Here is a 20411-nt window from a genome sequence, read left to right as displayed (position 1 = left end):
CTTGACTTTCTTAACTGTTTGCAACACAGTAGGCACCACAACATCCCACACTGCATGATTCCTAGCTCTCCATAGGTGATAAATTAAGCCTGCATATGCAGCATAGATCACCTGTTTTCTGAACTTGCTTGTGCCTTGTCTTCTCAGCCAAATCAGTGTTCTATGGAGATCACCCCTATGATCAGAAAGGCCTAACCATTGGAACACCACAGCCTTGCAACTAGCACTATAAGCACACCCAAAGTACAGATGTGTAATTGTTTCTTCTGAGCAACAGCATACAGCACACTGACTGTCATTACCAATGCCAACCTTAACCAATCTAGCCCTTGTCTTCAATCTGTCTTGGCTAGCTAACCACATAGTGAACCTATGTCTGGGAACACTGTGTCTGTTCCACACCTGTTTAGCCCAGTGGGGTTTGGTTTGAACCTCACTCAGGTTTTGATACGTTCCCTTAATGGCATACTTGCTGACAGTGAGCCAATCATGGGACTGGAGTTTCCCATTGAACATGTTCTTTACTTTACAAACAATTTTCACAGCCCAACTTGCAGTGATTGGGGCTGTGTACTGAACCCAATTTCTATCTTTCACATACATGGCATGTACCCACTTAACCCACATATTATCCTCTTTTTTAGAGATTGCCCAAGCTTGTTTGCCAATAGCTGCTTGGTTCCATAGAACCAGATTTCTAAAACCTAGGCCCCCCTCACTTTTTGTACAACACAACCTGTCCCAAGCTACAGCACCTGGTCTGTTGTCAGCATAAGACCCAAACCACAGATAGGATCTGCATATTGCATTAATTTTCTTTAGAACAGCCCCTGGGAAAAGGAAGATTTGAGACCAGTAAACACTGATACTCATTAGAACAGAATTGACAAGCTGCATTCTTCCAGCAAAAGAGATATGCCTGGAGCTCCAGATCTTAATTCTTGCCACCATTTTGTCAATGAGAACATCACACTCAGCCCCCCTCAATTTCTTAGCACTGATGGGAACACCCAGATAGGTGAAAGGAATAGACCCCACAGTGAAACCTGAAAGCTTCACTATGTTATCTTGGAGTTGAGAGTTCATCCCACAGCAGAAAATAGAGGATTTTTTTGGATTGACTTGCAAGCCTGTGGTACTAGAGAAACAATTAAATCCATCCAACATGAGCTGAACAACTGCAGGGGTGCCCTTGTAGAACATTAGAAGATCATCTGCAAAACACAAATGGTTGAGTCTCATGCTTCTGCATCTTGGGTGATAATGGAAATCAGGATGATTCCCTACAGCTTTCATAGCTCTGGAGAAGTACTCCATGCACAAAGTAAACAGCAAAGGAGAGAGAGGGTCCCCTTGTCTAAGACCTCTCTGGGGTTGAATTAACTTACTAGGAGCACCATTGATCATTAAAGAGTATTGAGTTGTGGAAAGACAAGTCATGATCAAATCAATAAAGTGAGTAGGAAAACCCAGTTCAGTCATCATCTCTTTGATAAAATCCCATGCTACTGTATCATAAGCTTTCCTGAGGTCAAGTTTCATAAGGCAACCCAGTTGTTTCTAACTTTTTCTGTAGACTTTCACAATATCTTGACAGACAAGAACATTGTGAAGGATTGACCTTCCAGCAACAAAAGCCCCTTGGTTGTGTGAGATAATATTAGGTAGCACAGCATTAAGCTTTTCACACATAAGTTTTGAGATACACTTATAAATCACAGAGCAACAGGCAATGGGTCTGAAATCCCCCACAGTACTAGGAACAGACACTTTTGGAACCAGAGTGATGCTTGTAACATTGATCTCCTTGAGCATTTTCCCTGTAGAGAAAAAGTCATTAATGGCTCTGGTGATGTCATCTTTCACCACAGGCCAAGCAGTTTTGAAGAATAAACTGCTATAGCCATCCATTCCTGGTGCCTTGTCATTTGGAATGGAATCAAGAACCCTCTTGATATCAGCATGAGTGAAACTGCATTGTAGACTTTCCTTGTGAGCATCAGTTAATCTTGGGCCAGTGTCTATAATTGCAGAGTTGACAGGAGTTCTTTGTTCAGAACTTTGACCAAACAGATCACCATAGTACTGAGTGAAAGCATAGTGTATGCCTTTTTCATCTCTAATCCAATCACCCTTTTCAGTTTGGATAGAGTTAATCTTGTTTCTTTTCCTCCTGTGTTTGATACTTTGATGGAAAGCCCTAGTGTTTTCATCCCCTACTTTCAACCAGTGAATTTTAGCTTTCTGCTGTAAATAAGAAAGATAGTTCTTGTGGGCACTAGCATAGTGAGTAGCCACTTGTTTTTCTGCAGTAGCTAGGGTGACATTGTAGGGGTCCAAATGGAGAGCCTGTTGTGCTTGCAACAGTTCATGGTGGAGTCTAATCTTTTCAGTTTCAAGGTTGTTAAAACCTTGACCATTGAGAGCTTTCAGTACTGGCTTCAACCACTTGAGTTTCTGAACAATTCTAAACATATGGCAACCATAGACATATTTGCCCCAAGTTGATTCAACTAACTCCATGAAGTTAGTAGCATTGACCCACATATTGAAGAACCTGAAAGGTCTTTTCACACAGCCAGCCTTATAACACCTGAGAATCATTGGGCAATGATCAAAAGTGGCTTCATCTAAGTAGGCAGCCTCAGCAGTTTCAAAAATATCACTCCATTTTGTGTTGCTTAGAACTCTATCAATCCTGGAGAACACTCTATCTGCTCCCTCCTGTTTATTATTCCAAGTAAAATGCCTTCCCACAGTTTTGATGACAGAAAAATTACACAAGCTCATGCAGTTACTCATGGGTTGAATTTCATTGAGTCTGACTGTTGATCCAATTCTGTCTTCCAGTTCCATGACAGCATTAAAGTCTCCCATCACAACCCAAGGGTCATTGCACATGCTTCCAATACTCTTAAGGCTGTCCCACAGAGGCTCCCTATCTTTGGGAAAGTTAAACCCATATACAAAAGTGCCATAGAAACCCACACCAGACCCTTTAGTGACTATATGACAATGAATCAACTGGCTGCTCATATGTATGATATCCACCTCAAAAGAATCAGGATCCCATGCAATCAGAATCCTACCATTTTGATGACAGCTGATATTTGTGGTGAAGCACCAGTTGGGGCAAAGATTTAAGTACATATTTTAATTCTTTGTGAAAGAAAGAACTACTCCCATAAAGAATTGGTGCAAATGGGGTTAGAAGGAGAGAACCAATAATTTTTTTACTAAGTAGGGTTAGTAGGAGAAAAAAACAATAAAGTAAATGATCGTAATATTCAGAAAGATCGGAACATACAAGTGTTGCGAGTACTCGGAAGTAGAGGGAGTAACAATTTAACTTCAGAAAGTTGTAACAAGAGCCCAAACAAAAATTCCGACCACTCTATGCTTTTAAACTGGGTCTTCCTTTTAAACTGTTTTTCTTGCCAAACTAATTGCCAGCCTTATCAGGAAATTTGATTATCGGTTCTGATTATTAAACTTAATTAATTAATGTAGTAATAAAAGAAGAGGAAGAAAGTATGACCTTGCTCTTCCTCCAAAACCCTAATTCCTCCGTTGAAGGTTGTATCAAACAGCGATGTGAAAGAGGATACTAATTACTGTCATATCTCACCCACAACGATCGTGGTTTTGTCGGATTAAATTTCGTTTGATCCAAAATTATTTTGTATTTGTAAGTTTTGATATCTTTATAGATGTTGTATGATCTACTGGGCAAGCCTAATATTGCAAGAAACGGAAAATAAATTGGGGAGGGTAAAAGCAAAGTTAGCGAAAGTGAGGTGAAGGAAAGAAAGAGAGAATGGCAAATTTTGCTCATGCTTAGGCTTTGATCCTAACTCAGCATATACAACGTTAGCATTACAAATAACACTTCCCAGCTCACGTTGATGCCCATTCCACACAAAGGCAATGGCATTTCTTTGCAGACCACAAAGGAAAAACACTACAGAGTAAATTGAATATGTTACAACAGTTGTCATTTACAGGAACGCGAGGCAGCTAATTTCAACCCCAATACCATTAAAACATCATATCACACATGTACAGAACTTGAGGGTGCCTTTTCCCCAAATTTATAATGTTCCCAGTCCTATTCTATAGTTATTTCGAGTATACTTGTCAATCTGGGTTTTTTATAAGTCCTAAGAAGCAATGATGAACAAACAACACTTATGGAAGAGAGTGCCATACAAGCACCAGCCACCCAAGGGGGCAACTTTAATCTTATCCATGGATAAAATACACCTGCTGCCACGGGTATGGCTATTAAGTTGTAAGCCATGGCGAACACGTAGTTCAGCCGGATACGTGTGAACGTCTTCTTTGAAAGATCGATGGCTGTTATTACATCTTCTAGATTACTCCTCATCAACACATAATCTGCAGCCTCGATGGCCACGTCTGTTCCTGCACCTATGGCCATACCAACATCCGCGGCAGCAAGTGCAGGTGAGTCATTGATACCGTCACCTACCATTGCCACCACACTTCCATTACTTTGAAACGAACGAACTACTTCTGCTTTTCCAGCTGGCATCACTTCAGCCCTTACATCGTGTATACCCACCTGCCAGCACAAGTGATTTCCTTGTCATCTTTTGTTTTGATGAAGCACAAGGGCAACATCACAACTTTTGAGAAGATAATTGGATATAATTGCTTCTGCAATAGCTTTTATTGTGTTCATAGAAATAATATATGTCATGCATGCTTTCTAGGAACTCTTGCTTATTAATGGTTTTGCTTTAGAATAAATAAAGAAGTCGCTTACCGCATCAAATGACTGGATTAATGCAGTAAGCCAGAAAAGCAACTTCAATATATTAAGGGCTTGTTTGGTTGACATGGGAATTTAGTTCCAATAAAAAGTTATAATTCAAGGGAAATTACTTCCCTTGTTAAATTCATGTAAACTTCCTTAAGTTGTTTGGTTGACAACATGGGAATTAGAAATTCCCATGCAGTTTGATTGACCAGGGGGGGGGGGGGGGGGGGGGGGGGGGGAATAAGTAATTTACTTCCTATGTTTGGTAGGAATTCCAACTTCCCATGAATTCCAACATCAATTTTTCCTTTTTTATGTCAACCAAACAACTACCATATCTATAAAATTCCCATGAATGTCCATTTCCCCCCATTTTTAGTTGTCAACCAAACAACTACCATATCTATAAATTCCCATGAATTTCCATTTCCCCCCATTTTTAGTTGTCAACCAAACAACCCCTAAGTTACTTTCTAGAATATTTTCAGAAACAAAACGACAAAATGAAATGTGGAAGATGTAAGAGAGGCAGAGAACAAATATAACCATGGCGTTAAAAGATCAGTAACTACCTCCTTTGCAACAGCTTGAGCTGTTCGCCAGTTGTCCCCGGTGACCATGACAGGTGTAATGCCCATTTTGATAAGACCCTCGACAACAACAGCAGCTTCTCTCTTCAAAGGATCAGCTATTCCTAGAACACCAATTAGAACATCATCACAGGCAACAAGTACTCCTGTCTGTGCACCCTCTTCTAACTCTACCAAAAACTTCTCAACGTGTGTAGGTATTGCCATCCCATTTTCAGTAAGCAGCTTCCTGTTTCCAATCTGTCATCAAAATTTATAGTTGAGCCCTCATTAACATGTATAACCTTCTGTTTGACGTACATTGAAAACCTTAATTGTCAGGAACTTACCAGAACATGCTTTCCATCAACAGAACACCGGACTCCTCTTCCAGGCACAGCAATGAAATTTGAAACATCTAAAAGCCATCCAGAATATTTGGAATCCTTGTCATTCTTCTGTGAGTCTTTGGTGTCAGAAGGCTCAAAGAAATGGAAATGCCGAGCATATTCAACGACTGCTTTTGCCAAAGGATGCTCACTACTAGCCTGTAACATGAAATACATATATGAGATCAACATACAAACAGGAAAAAGCTTTGACTCAATGTCAATTTTTATGCTTAAATAAAGAGGATTTTGTTCTAATAGGTGAACAAAACAACAATCAAAGTATAACTTTAAGGCAGTCAGGTCGAACTAGAAACCGACAGATGCACCTATTATAGAAAATTGTCAGCCGACAGTCGTAACTGAGGAAAATTCACCTCAGCTGAAGCCACCAATCTAAGAAATTCTCCTCGATCCATGCCAGTGAAAACTTTAGCAGTTGTCACTGTGGCTTTTCCCTGCGTAAGAGTCCCCGTTTTATCGAATATGACATACGTGACCTTTTGAGCCATTTCCAATGCATCTCCTCCTTTTATAAGCACACCATGTTTTGCACCAATCCCAGTTGCAACCATGACAGCGGTAGGTGTAGCCAAACCCAGAGCACATGGACAAGCAATTACCACAACTGATATTGCAAACATCAGGGCAAACACAAAATAATTGCCATTCTCTGGCAACCAGCTTTGTGGATAAGCTCCGGTCACTCCACCAATGTACCTAGAATGATTAGTAGCGAAAAGAAATTACATTTAGTACCGAGAAATGCTTTTAAAGTATCATTATGAACTAAATACATAAGTGAAAGAAATCAGCATTGACTTACCAGCCCAACAGTGTAAACAATGCAAGAACAACCACAGTGGGAACAAATATGCTTGCAACCTATATTAAAATCGTGTCAGTTTGTGAGAGATTAACGATGATAAAGGAGTAGAAAAAAATTTGTAGCATAACAGAAAATCAAAGTAACTTCATAGCTAATTCCACCATTACGCTAATTCTTGGCTAAATAACAAGATGCAAAATTAAATGGGTTAACCTTCCAAATAACAACTCATAGGTGCAAAATTTTTTGTAACAGCCACATTTATTTACTAAACTCCACAGGTGCAAAATAGTAGCAGCCAAAGCTTAATGCAAACAGAGCTAACAGCTTTTAAATGGATCAAAGCATCAACTCACATGACAGGGTCAGTGGAAGTTATCCAACCTGAAGAATGTACTATAGCATGCCGTGATGGTAGATAGTGCTCAAAAGATGAAGGATAGACTCAAGATCACCCCTCAAGTTGTAAAATAATAAACATGTTATCCTCATAGGATAGTATCGAACCCGCTATATTTGGAAATATATGCCATCTGGCTATAGATGGAGAACATGCCAGTGTTTTATCCTTTCTAGGCCTTCTAGGTTGTTCATATTATTAAGAAATATGATGCATGGCTAGAAAAATTAAGTCATCATAGATGCTTTTCTCCTACATCTTCAATACAAGGACATTACAGTTTTGCCGAGCCCTTTAAGCATTAAATCGAAGAACAGTATGCATTAAAAAAGAACCAAAATTAACAGAAGAACTCTAAGCATTTAGAAAGCATCAAAATTTATAGTGTTTTCCTTCTGGGAGAGGCTTGCATGGTAACTATCACCAATGTGGGAAGTGTATATTACTCCCTAGAAAAAAACCAACAGGAGAGTAATTTTCCAATTATGACAATAAAATAATCTATATCCCAAGTCCCACCACTTCCCAAGCAATGACAATACATATTCAGAAACAAAATGACAATTGATCGTTAAAACATAACTTCATATCACCAACCCCAACTGAATACTTACAAAGTCGGCGAACTTCTGTATCGGAGCTTTAGACATTTGTGCAGTTTCAACCAGATTTATTATCTGACTCAAAAATGTGTCAGACCCGACTTTGGTGGCCTGAATATGAAGAACCCCATGCAAATTCATTGTGCCCCCAATCACTTGTGTATTAACCTCCTTGGAGACAGGGACAGATTCACCAGTGACCATACTTTCATTGACATAACTTGAACCCCACAACACTACACCATCTACAGGAACCTTAGTACCAGGGAGAACTTTCAATGGATCACCAGGTTGAATTAACAAAGCATCAATTTCGCGTTCCCCTACACATTTCCCACCTACGGAATAAAAACAAACCAATTCACCATGTGAAATACTCAAATCAATAATTTCAGACACAGCAATAATATAATATATTATTACACTTTTTATCCTCAAATTGTTTGCGCATACAAACTTATCAATAATAAAAAAAATCCAACTCAAACTAATTTAAAAGTGGCACTCAGTAAGCATACCTTTGTCTTTCACAAGCAGCAATGCTGTCGCAGGTGTAAGTTCAACAAGCTTCTTGATAGCATCTGATGTTTTACCCTTAGCCAAGGACTCCAAATACTTTCCCAACAGAACAAACGTTATTAACATGGCACTTGTTTCAAAGTATGTTGGAGACCAGAAACCAGTAACAGCCCCATAAAGAAGAGCGCAGACAGAATAGAAGTAAGAAGCTGAAGTTCCCAATGCCACTAATACGTCCATATTTGTTGCTCCACGCCTTAATGCTTTGGCAGCTGCTATATAGAAACGTTTTCCAATGACAAACTGAACAAGACTCACCAACGCCCACGTCAGCCAATCTCTCATCAAGAAAGGTCCACATCGCCACAGAAGAAAAGGATATAACAACGGTACGTGGGGGCAGACACGTATAAGAAACACAGGAACCTGTCGTTTTGATATACAAAATTGAATGTGTAAGTTCCTAATGTTAAACAAGCAACAGATAGTCACTGGGACTTCTTTTTACATGAAACTGAGAAATATCTATTCTTTATTTTGTAATCGAAAGATTGTTTTTTGGTGTGTCTTCTTTTCTGAACTTTACAAATACATGCATAATGCATTAGCAGGCAACCTCAAGAATCTGGCATTAGCTGGTTGTTTTGATATACAATTCAAACATACGTCTAAATTTCTGGTTTACAATCACAAGACTCAATCCTAAATGATTAAACAGCCAATCACCTGTAGAGATAAGTACAAGGGAAGCATACTTCTTCTTTTTTTAAAGATATAGAAAGCACCAATTATGGCTCAATACTTGATGTACGCCAAGATATAAGGTCGAACCAGTTTCTGAAGACAGAAGTCATAGATTGAAGCTTGACCTTTCCTACATTGTAGTTACAACTTACAAGGATCTGAAGTCAACTAAGCAGCCTCTCTTACTCTACATGCATGCATATTCTATAAATGCTTTGTTTCAAATAATCCCCAATCTAAAACACGTGATTAAGGGAACTATATGAGGGCATAACGACTATTGAACTGAGGATATAAAGCAGAACAGCTAGAAGGTTAAAACCACTAAGCTACTGGAACATGACAAGGTACAGTTACGGACCTTACAGTCAATGAAGGAAGGACTAAAAACAAGGGTGCAAAAATGATATTTTAAAGCAGGAAAATTGAAAGGATTCACTGAGGCTCAATGGAACCATTAACAACCAAGTAGCAGAATAAGTAACACTCACACTAAGATATAGACTGGATGTGAAAAGCTGAAACATTTTTGACGATTCTTCCAAATCTTTAGAAGTCATTCTCGCATAGGGGTTCTTCACACTTAACTTATATCGGCCACCACTAGCCTCCTCAATTGCGTCAACCAAGGACCGAGAACCAATGACTTCAGAATCAAAGCAAACTTCTAGCTCTCTTGAATTCCTATCAAAACGAAATCGTAGCACCCCATTTATATGACAAAGCAATCCTTCCAGAGACTGTAAATCCAGGTCACCCAAAATTCCCAGAACCTCGAGAATTATTTTTCCCTGCTCACTGCTCTGTACAAGTGAAGCTTCAAATCCAGCATCTTCAATGGCGTTGACAATGCTATCCTTGCTGACTATAGACGGATCATATTGAACTTCTGCTAATGAAGTTGTCAGGGAAACCACAGCTCTGGCTACCCCAGGGAGCTCCCTCAAAATACCTTCAACAGAGTTGACACACGCTGCACAAGTCATGCCTCCTATATTGAACTGCCCCAACAATGTTTTATTTGGAATTGTCCTAGAAGAATTTGATTCAGGCAAAATTTCAGCCTCAAATCCTGCATCTTCAATAGCAGATTTAATATCCTCATCCTGCAAGACAAACAGGTCAACAAAATTAGTGTAGCAAAGTTGGGTTATGAAGTATTTTTCCAAAGTCAAAGCAAGCTTGCAGCCTTTGGATGTGCATAGCTGGAATGTTGGTCATAAGTACTCTACTGGCAAGATGTATAAACAGGAAATAATGCAAGGTTAACCCAAGGTGCCTTAGCGTTTTGGAACCTGGAACAAATGTCCCCTTCCTAAACACAGGTTCATAACTTGGTTAGCTGTCCAAAGAGCTGCAAACAAAAGAGACATTGTATATTTGTATAATATGGCATTGCTTTAGATGCAGATTGTCTGATTTGCGGGACAGCAGTGGAGACTCATAATCATCTGTTTTTCGAATGTGAATATAGTGTTAAATGTATGAGAGCCATGTGTAATTGGCTAACTATTAAATAGACTGAAAGGAACATCATACAATGGTATAGGTGGGTCAGAAACAGGTACAGAGGTGGAAGAAAGTTCCCTTGGTTGCAATTGTGGCTCTGATATACAGAATTTGGAATACCAGAAAAGAAGCTTTCTGGTACGACAGAGTTGATACAGTAGATAAAATTGTAAAGAAATTACAGTACATTGAAAAGATTCGAATAGGGTATACTCTTAGAGATAGTGCTAGTGTCCAAGATCAAAATTGGATAAGCAACTTCTAAATTTTTTGACTGGTCAATTTTAGGTTTTAGTTTAAGCCTATTTGTAATTAAAATCTTTGTTATGTTAGGGAGTCCTTCCTAGAAGGTTTGCCAACATTTCAAAGATATAGGATGTATGTCATCTTTCTGAGAGCTACAAACCTTTGTTTGCTTACCCCCCCCCCCCCCCAAAAAAAAGTGTAGCACACATCGAGGTTAAGAGGTCAAAACAGAATAATGGAACTATAGAGTATTAAGAATTATGCAACACAACAAATACCATCAACAAAACTACCACTTTTTTGTTTTTGTTTTTTAATGGTGGAGGATGATTGTACCCACCTTAGACAAAAGAGTAAAAGGCATACATTGAGTGGACTAATCCAGCACCAACTTGAACAAAATATTTACAATAAGATACATAAATAATAAGGACACATAAAAGCTGCTAATTAAACATCCAACTTTTGAAAGAGTGCAAAGGACAAGATTAAAAAATAAGCCACCGCAGCAACTATAGAGAAGCATTAACGATTTATGAACATACATCAAAACAAAAAGAAGCCTGAATAGACCAGCTCAACCCTGGACCCTCGAACTTAAGATCAAGAATAGACTAACACATTTTCAAGTAAAGATCATTAGGATATCAAGGTCTCCGTGAAAGGAAACCTCTCATATAACAATCGCACAGTAAAGCTTTCATCTCTCAACTGATGGTAAACAAAAGTTGTCTGGGTAAGCACTAATATAATCATCTTGAAGGAGAGAAAAAAGGAATGATACACATCAGAAGGAATCCATCAACAGTGATTTGCATGGCATTCTATGAACTCCTATATCAAACATTTCAGCCAAGCAGTTAACAACATTTAGTTACCTGGTTCACCGACTTTGAGCCAACAAAATATGGCATCCCAGTTGCTTAAGGAGCGCTGCAACTACGGGAGTACCCTGATGATGCCCTTTTATCTTGTTATCTTGGGAAATTGATTGTTAGGAACAAAAACCTATTCACTTTGGTTGGGTTGTTGGTTTGAGGCTTTGAGCATGTAAGCTCCACTACTCTAGGGGGAATAATGTTATCTCACAGAGTCGACTACCATATTTGAAACTAATGTCTGCACTCGTCACATAAGTTCATAACCAACAACAGAGTCTCCCCCTAAAACTCAAAAACTCATAATTTTCAGACACACAAATGAATCTCTACTACTTTTTCCCTCTTATAATGCTATGTTCTCATGTCTAAGCCATGCTTTTACACCTGCTGCTGTCAATCTTTGTGGAACCTAGCTCAATTAGGCATCAGAAGAGGCTACAAGTAACACAGATCATCACGACACCCGCGGAAGAAGCAGCTTGCTTCAAGTTGAAAATAGCAAGAATTACAATATCCTAGCCATTACTTACTTCCAGTCACTAAGCCAGCATTGTACTAGGGTACAACCGCGATGTAGAGAAATACTATTTTAAGCTGCTGTAGTTTATGGCAGAAGTCACAATCATCCGCTTTCAAAGCCAAAAGAAGATTCAATCTTACTCATTCTTAACACTAACCACCAAACTATGATTCAACCACCATATATTCAAAAGTTAACCCCTGCTTTTTGAGTAAACCAGCAGATAATATATCAAAGCAAATGCAAAAAAAATCACAACATGATAAAGTAATCTAGTAAACAATGATCCAAAATCCAATATCAAAATAAATAAAGTAAAAGCAAAAATAAACAGAACATTAGAACAAACCTTGATCAAATCAGGATCAAAAAGAACATCAGCTTTATTCTGCAACAAAGCAACCGAAGCATTCAAGACGCCATTGACAGCGAGAAGAGCTGACTCGACGGAATTAGAGCAAGCTGCGCAGGTCATACCACCGACGCTGACTTGAATTCTTTTAGAATTCTGATTTTTACGGTCAGGCAAGGAGGCGGAATCATCGTAGTGGTCAAGTAGGCGGACATCTTCAAGGTCGTCCGCGGCGGAATCATCGGCGGCGCGGGAAGATGAAAGCTGGAGGTCCTTCATGCTCGACGCCGTGGGAAGGAGCCGAGCAAACCCAGAGAATTGAAAATGTTGTGTAATTTGGTTAATTTGGGGATTTAAATAATAATTGAAGGGGGAAAAGGGGGGAGGAGGAAGAAGGCTTTAACGGGGGTTGAAGGTTGATGGAGCAGGTGGAGGACATAAAAAGAGAAATAATTATAATTGACAAGTACTACTCCGTATGGGGAAAGGAGAAGGTTGGCGTTGTTGAAATCTGACTAGATGGCGCATTGTATGTATTGGAGTTGTACTACAATGTTTGGTGCTTGTACTGCATATTAAAAACTAGCGTGTTTAAGTGGTTTCTGAGTGATGGAGAAACCAAACCCATTTTGTTTGGGTTTAGTTTTAAGATCACCAAATTCTTACCAATATTAGTAGGTTGCTTCATTGATTTGAGACATTGACCTTTTTGGAAGGGATATATTGGTTGAAGGAACTTTAATGTTCTTGTTCTTGAAGAGTATTACATACTCCGTAGTATTATGCTCATGTTAGTTGTTACTTGTTAGCTGGTTTGAATAACTATTACGGAGTATTTATTAATAGTTTGTATTAGATCATTTTCAATTGGGGGCTTAAATCGGGGTTCGAAAGGAGAAAAAGCGTTGCTAAAGAAGAGTTACCAAAAATGACAATTGTTCTCGTTTTTTATAACTTTTCTCAAAGGGGTTTTTTTTCTCTTCCATATGAAAGTTTTAGGGGAAAAAAAATTAAAAAAGAAAAACTTTTATAAATTAAAAAAAAACTTTTTGAGAGTCTCATAATTGGATATTTGAGTCGGTCTCAAAAGGGGTTTAAAAAGTAAGGATTCATCATTGCATAACCAAAAACAATTATGAGAGAATTTTAGCCTCAAGTGGAGATTACTCATCATTGCATCACATAAAAAACAATTAAAAAAAGATCTTTAACCAGCTGTTTTAGCTCTTTGTGTAAAATGTTTGGTAAATCTGTTGTGAGTTGTTTAATGTGTAAAATGTTTGATAAATAGTTAAATACATTGTTAGTTGTTTAATGTGTAAAATGACCATATTAGGACAAAGTTGTAATTTTACATCAAAACCTCTAATGCAAAAGGCTCTTTTATTAAGCTTTTTTTAAATTACTCTTTTCATCCCAAAACTGTCTTTTAAACCTCTCCTAAACAAACACATTATTAACATTTTAAAATGGTCAAACCTCTAAATCACCCTCAAATATTTTTTTTCCTCCATAACTCTCATGTGTGACTACTTATTAATTCGTGTGTTGTCTACTTGTTTGGGTTGCTCGTATTTGCACAGATTTAAAAAATGTTATTACTTTTATCCAAGAGTTTCACATTAACATGAATAAAATGTGTTCTATTCACGTTTCTATCTTATTTCTAAAAAACTATTTAAGCACACGAAAGAAGGGGGAAAAAAAAAAGTAAAAGTATAGAATATGTTGTTTTAGGTGATACTCCCTATGATTAGAAAAATTTACCCTTGTACATAGATAAATTGGATACAACTTTTCACCAAAAAACAATAAAATGAAAAAGACATCTACATTTATACGCGATTAAGCTGAATCAAAACTTATGTTTAATTCTAGATAGTAGTTGTAAGATAACCTGCTCCATTACTATATTTCAGCACAAACTGGATTTTAGCACCGAATCCTGCAGTTGGAGGTGACTCAACACTACTTAAATGAATAAAAAAAATAATGGTAATGAATATATCAGTAATTGAACAAATACATCTGTAAATGGAATTAATCTTTGTGAATACAAAAAAATTAAAAATAAAAATAAGCTTAAAAAAGAAAAAAGAGGTGTTCATGAGGTAAATACAGAATAGATATACAACAGTGAAGATACATTATATCCTGTGCCTTTCATGCAATCTCTTAGCCCATCTCCTAGCCATGTAAGGGTCATGATAATCCCAACTATCAACACAGCTACTTCGTGGCCCATCGGTGATGGTTGCTACTTCCGCCCCATCATCGGTGTCTCCAATACTAACCACCACTTCGCCTACTCTTATTCGCTCATCAATAACACTCATCCCACCCTCAACATAGCTGTATCCAATGCAGCAGGCATGATCATCTACTTCGATGAGAACTCTTCTCTCCTCGTCACCTCTTAGCTCCCCGAGCCTAACTATTCTTCCATCTTCCTCATGGTCACTACTACCTATCCTCAGCTGAACTTCCTGTATCAGACCACCCAGTAACCTTCTTAAGAATTCTTCAAGCTGATGCATGATTGAGTTTGTTGAACCTGCTACATGAAACTGATGTACACAGATAGGAAAAGGCATGCTCCTTTCTATGTCATTTATGGTGCTGTGATATCTACTACTTGTGGGTCCGTTTGGATAATCAGATAAGTGTAGCATGGAGGAAAACGGGTTTTCATGAGTACGATCCTTTAGAATTTTAATACCTTTTCTGAGTCCTTCCACAGGGTCGGCATGTCCAGCGTAGAATAGCCGATCAATGACTTGAAGTGCTGCTTTCTTGCCATAGGTTGTCATGCGTCTGAGTGGGAAGATGCGGGCTGCAGCAGAAGAGTAACTCACTATTGCTAATCTATCTACAGCCCGTAAGGAGAATACCACTTGTGCTATTGATTGCTTAAGGAGCCTTAAATGAGGACCGTTTGGGGTGGCAACCACTACTAAATCTATTGCTTGTAGAGGAGCTAACCTAACACATAGATATGCTGATCTCTTACGTTTGTACCAGGGTGATGACAGTGAACCAGTACTCATCAAGTGTTCGTCCAATGGGACAAGATTGAAGCAAAGACGTGGCTGGCAAGAAGAGTGAGCCGCCTCAGGGGACACAGGATCATCATCATTGTAGCGAGCAGTGCGAAGAAAAGACCGTCTATGGACCCGAAATGTGGAGATGGAATCATCAAGTATGCGAATGATAGGATCATCTTGGTTACGGGGGAGCCAACAAGGTGGATGTAAGGTGCGAGGTAAGCGTGTCCATTGTGCACGACAAACTGGACAGTTTATGCTTCCGTGCCGAATATTTGAGGAGATACATGATAGATGGAATGAATGAGAGCATTGGGAAGTAAATATTGCTTTTCCAGGGCTACTTGATGATGTGTAGCTACTGTTGAGCAATGGTTCAAGACATATTGTGCATACATTCTGCCATGTCAAAAACAAAAAACAATATTAGCTTGCTTTGTACATGTCTTTATAAATGTAACACAAAATACTTGTAATAGACATCATTACAGAAACTGCATTAGACACAGCTAGCATGCAGACTAACAAGATGTACGCAGCATAAGCAGAAAACACATAAATTGCATGACTAAATCATTTTAAGGTACGATAATTATGGAACTTTATGGAAGATATAAAGATTGGACAATGTGCAACATCTCTGACTCAAATATATGTTGTGTTTCCATGGTAGTACCAACTATCAAGTAGGGAGGGAAAACTAGCATGTACAGATTCGAGAATAGGTCCTATCTTTCATGTTTTATCACCTTCAGAGGTACTACATTTTTCAATAACTGGAACGCTAGAAGAACATATATGATCTTTAAAGACACTAGATTTTCAGTCATTTCACTTGTTGCATTCAGTAGTGAGAGATACAGTTCCTTCAAATGTAGGTTGTTACTGTTACAGGTATACGTTGGACCAGTTTGGGAGATATGACCTCCTACCCACATTGGCATTGCCCCCCGCACCAAAAGAGAAATTGCAGCCCTGTTCAAACAAACTTAGTAAAAGCACAATTGTTTTTTATTAGGGAGGGGGGGATTCCTCTGTTGCTTGAACCTGTTGAGGGGTCATTTGGTTGATCGTGGGAAGTAGAACTTACTAGGAAGAAGCTTTTTCCATGTATAAGCATTTCCTAGGAAGTGGGCGATATTGTTTGGTTAAATATGGTAAGTAAATTCCCACGGGAAGTTCCACTTACCTAGGGGAACCTAGGTAAGCAACTTCCTCCATTTTGTAGGAAGTTCTACTTCCTAGGAAGTGCGACTACCCATGTAATCTTCCACTTCCTAGGAAGTCATACTTCCCATGGTTTTTCATGTCAACCACGCATCACTTGAGTTATACGGTTATACCATATGTATACCACTGTTCTTTCTCGAGTATGTTCTAACTATTATCGCTGAAGTATCCATGTTCAGTTAAACTGCTGAATATGTAATTCAGCATGGGTACAGAAAGCACATTGGGTGGAATCCCGAACCCTTACAAGTTACAAGTTTAATCCAAAAATGTTGTTCTCCACAGTCGAAGTCACAAATATTTCAGATGCTTAACAATCAATTTAGTACTCAAATAAGGCTCATCCAAGCTGAAGAACCACATCATATTTATTTCTGGGTGTCATATGACTCGTTTCTCATATGGCAAGCTGTAACTACATGCCCAAGGTTGAAGCATGTTTGTAACCACAGTAATGGCACTATCAGACAGCCAGGTACTTACTCTCTGCATTTGGAAGGTTGATAATGATGAACCAAGGACACGACAACGGCTCAGGTTTCGACTACAGAAAGGGCGCATATAATGGCATGAAACTAGTATGATTTGAAACCTAATTAAATCATGTTCATCCCACATTGAAATCAAAAACATACTGAATTGTACATTTTGTAGGTGTAAAAATATTACAGGTACAAAAAAAAAAGTTGCATTTTGTTTCGTTTGACAAAATCTTCCCAACACACAAATTTAAAGAAATACTCCTACAATAACAAAATTGTAGACATAAATTCAAATAGTATCATCCCTTTCTTCTCATTAATTCCACTTTAGCTTATTTTACTTTAAATGGAATAAATGGTAGATTTAGCATTTTTTATTAAATAAAAAAGGAAATTTAACATTAATATAAACTCAGTGCAGAGTAAAAATAAAAATTAAACAAAAATATTCCTATTTCCTTCATGAAACTCTAATAAGAAGCAAACAATTAATTCACGATTTATAAAATAAAAAATAAAAAATAAAAAAAATAAAAAAGGAAAAGGTTAGTTTACCTTAGATGAGACACTGGGTACATATTCTTCTTCCACTTCCATCTCTGACAAATAATTCAGAGCTTCTTTCGGAGGCGAACAACACCCCAATTCTGCTTCTTGACCGGGCCCCACATTCTGCATTTCACCAACAAAAATCAAAATTCAATCCAATTTTACTAGAATCGCTCAAAATTGAGGGGCGGAGAGTGGAGGAAAACTTACGGAATTAAAGCTTGTGCCGCCGCGGGAGCTACCGCTGGCGACGGTTGTTGAGGCTGAGCAACAATTAAGGAAGAGGAGCTTCTTAGCTACTTTTTTGAGCTTAGAAGAAGCAGAAATTTCTGCTGATTCTCTACCCATTTTTTGGTTTCTGTCTCTCTCCCCAAAGAGTGTGAAAGTGTATAAAATAAGAACAGTGGAGTGGAGTACAGAGGAGGGAGGAGTGGTGGGTTTTTATTTAAGTGAAAAAGTGGGGTTTCGGTTTCCTCATTTTAGGAATTTGAAACCCAAAATAAAGACCAGACAAAGACAAAGGAGATTAATTTCAAGAAAGTGGAATTTGAATTTCATGGGAGGTTTTGGAAGTTTTATGTAAGCAGACTGCAGAGACTAAAGAAAAAGAAATTGACAGACGAATGAGGGAAAAAGATGGTCAAATTAACACAAATTTTATAAAAGGAAGAATAGATTAAAGAGAAAGAAGAAAGAAGGGAGGAATTGGGGATGAACTATGGTGGGGTGTGGAGTGTGGAGTGTGGTGGTGACTGGTGGTACAGTATTGCTTAGGTCCCCTTTACCATTTTTTAACCTTTATTCTTGTCCCTATGTTTTACTCCTATTACCTAGATGGCTAGATGTGGTAGACTGTAGTAGTTAGGATGCACGGAATCGGATACGGACATAAGTAGAAATACGAGACGGATTCGGATTTTTATTTTTAGTAGGTAAAAATGAAAATATTGAATTAGCATCTATTTACAATTAGTCACGTGGTTACATGAATTTATGTTTGAACCACTTCTAACCATTTCCTGGCTGGAGAGGCTCAACCTTATGACCTTCACGTGTCATTTGGTATGAGATGGAATATGAATAAGGATAATAATAGGGCTAAGGATAGGGAATTTATCATTGGGTGTTCATCAATTTTATCAATTTATTAAAACACTCTTACTAACTTTCTTATTAGGTCTTACGTTTTTCCTTTCATTAAGGGTGTATTTGTCTTTTATTGTGAATTTTTTTCTCTCTCCCTCTTATACCACCTTTATTAGGGATCCGTTTGGTAGGGTGTAAAATGGTTTTCATGGAAAATCATTTTTCCCTTTTCAAGTATTTTACGTTTTTTGGTTTGACAAGGGCTTAAAACAATTTTGCATGACTCTCTCAAAGGTGTAAAAACATTTTTTCATTAGAAAGGGAGGGAAATCACTTTTCCCCCCTTTCATCCTTACCTCCCTCTCCCTTCTTTCCCTCAATCTTTATTTCTTCGCCTTCTTCTCCCGTTTTCTTTTAAGGAACCAAACATGGGAAAACTATATTGGAATTGTGTCTTCCCTTGGAAAATCATTTTGCACAAAAAATATTTTACGCCAAATCATACGGGGCCCTACTTGCAAGGTACAACACCATATGAACAATAATTATAACTACTTTTAAGTGTGTGTGATGCACGGTTTGGTGTTAATATCTTGTGTTTAAAAGCTTAAATTCTACTTTGTACAAATAAGATAAGTACACAGTACCATGAAAGTACGTTTTGTCATATCTCTAATACTTTGTTATGTCAAACACTTTTTGATGATTGATAAAAAAAAAATAAGAATATGGTGATTAATAAAGATTTGGTCTCGTACTTGTATCTAAATACCAGTATACTAATCATGAAAAAGATAAATATAATCCTTATCTTTTTACTTGATCTTAATTAATATTAATTCTAACTAAGCTAAATAACTTTAAAAATCAAATGATCAATACATTTTGTTGAAAGTTCAAAACTCTTCAAGATCGCAAGCATAGTACGTGCTCTGTAGTTCAGTCCTAGGATTAAAAAGGCTAATGCAAAAGAATTAAGAACGTAAGTCATAATCATGCTAAAGAATTAAGAACGTAAGTCATGATCATGTTTGTTGTAACGACAAGGAATTGAACCACCGATCATACTCCCCATCGTAATATTGTATGGAGATTCAATTCTAACCATAATATTCTTATAAATAATATGTATAGGTCTCTTTAAAAAATTTCCACCCTCTTCATTCCCTTGTGAAGCCAAAGTTTGACAAAAAAAAAAACATTACCCGTACTATTTGTTGCCTATGAAGTTGCTTGATTAGTCATATTGCTTGAAGAGATTAGAGTAACAAATTTGAAATTAGCCTCTGAAAATCAAAACCCTTATGCTTTCAAGACTGTTCATTGGAGAATAATCATCAACAAAACTCATGATAATATGCAATATCTTGATATTATTTTGGCTCTCTTGGTCAACATGGACGTCATAGTCATTGTGCTATGCTAGTAACACATGAAGAGACTTGAATTGTATGGGTATCTCATTGATTTTTCACGGTAATAGTAAGGTCGAATATATTTGAACTTGTATTTATTATTAGTATGGTTCGACGTTGCGGCTCGACGACGACGTTAAACGCTTCTCCATTCCATACCATTCTATACTTTGACGAGGATATTCTCTAATCTATATCGCAGTACTACGTATATATTTTCACTAATTTGATTTTTACGCATGGCCTAACTATATATTTAAAG

The 20411-nt window shown here is 37.8% G+C and overlaps 2 protein-coding genes across 2 annotated transcripts; both read right to left on the bottom strand.

The window, feature by feature from the left end:
• Positions 1 to 3798: 3798 nt before the first annotated feature.
• LOC110796291 (copper-transporting ATPase RAN1) lies at positions 3799 to 12927 on the bottom strand. The gene is made up of 9 exons (XM_022001345.2): positions 12341 to 12927; positions 9327 to 9941; positions 8091 to 8517; positions 7585 to 7910; positions 6568 to 6626; positions 6119 to 6461; positions 5703 to 5900; positions 5356 to 5613; positions 3799 to 4585 (listed from the first exon to the last, which is right to left on the bottom strand). Exons 1-9 carry the CDS (start codon positions 12620 to 12622, stop codon positions 4109 to 4111), a joined length of 2985 nt encoding a protein of 994 aa, XP_021857037.2. The 5' UTR covers positions 12623 to 12927; the 3' UTR covers positions 3799 to 4108.
• Positions 12928 to 14320: 1393 nt separating this feature from the next.
• On the bottom strand, positions 14321 to 18421 carry LOC110796292 (probable E3 ubiquitin-protein ligase EDA40). Its single transcript, XM_022001346.2, has 3 exons — positions 17859 to 18421; positions 17655 to 17771; positions 14321 to 15786 (listed from the first exon to the last, which is right to left on the bottom strand). The coding sequence occupies exons 1-3, from the start codon at positions 17994 to 17996 to the stop codon at positions 14491 to 14493; spliced, it is 1551 nt and encodes a 516-aa protein (XP_021857038.1). The 5' UTR covers positions 17997 to 18421; the 3' UTR covers positions 14321 to 14490.
• Between the last annotated feature and the right edge of the window lie 1990 nt (positions 18422 to 20411).

Source organism: Spinacia oleracea, chromosome 1 (genome assembly GCF_020520425.1).
Source record: "Spinacia oleracea cultivar Varoflay chromosome 1, BTI_SOV_V1, whole genome shotgun sequence".
NCBI lineage: Eukaryota > Viridiplantae > Streptophyta > Magnoliopsida > Caryophyllales > Amaranthaceae > Spinacia > Spinacia oleracea.
This window is presented reverse-complemented; position numbering and strand designations above follow the sequence as displayed.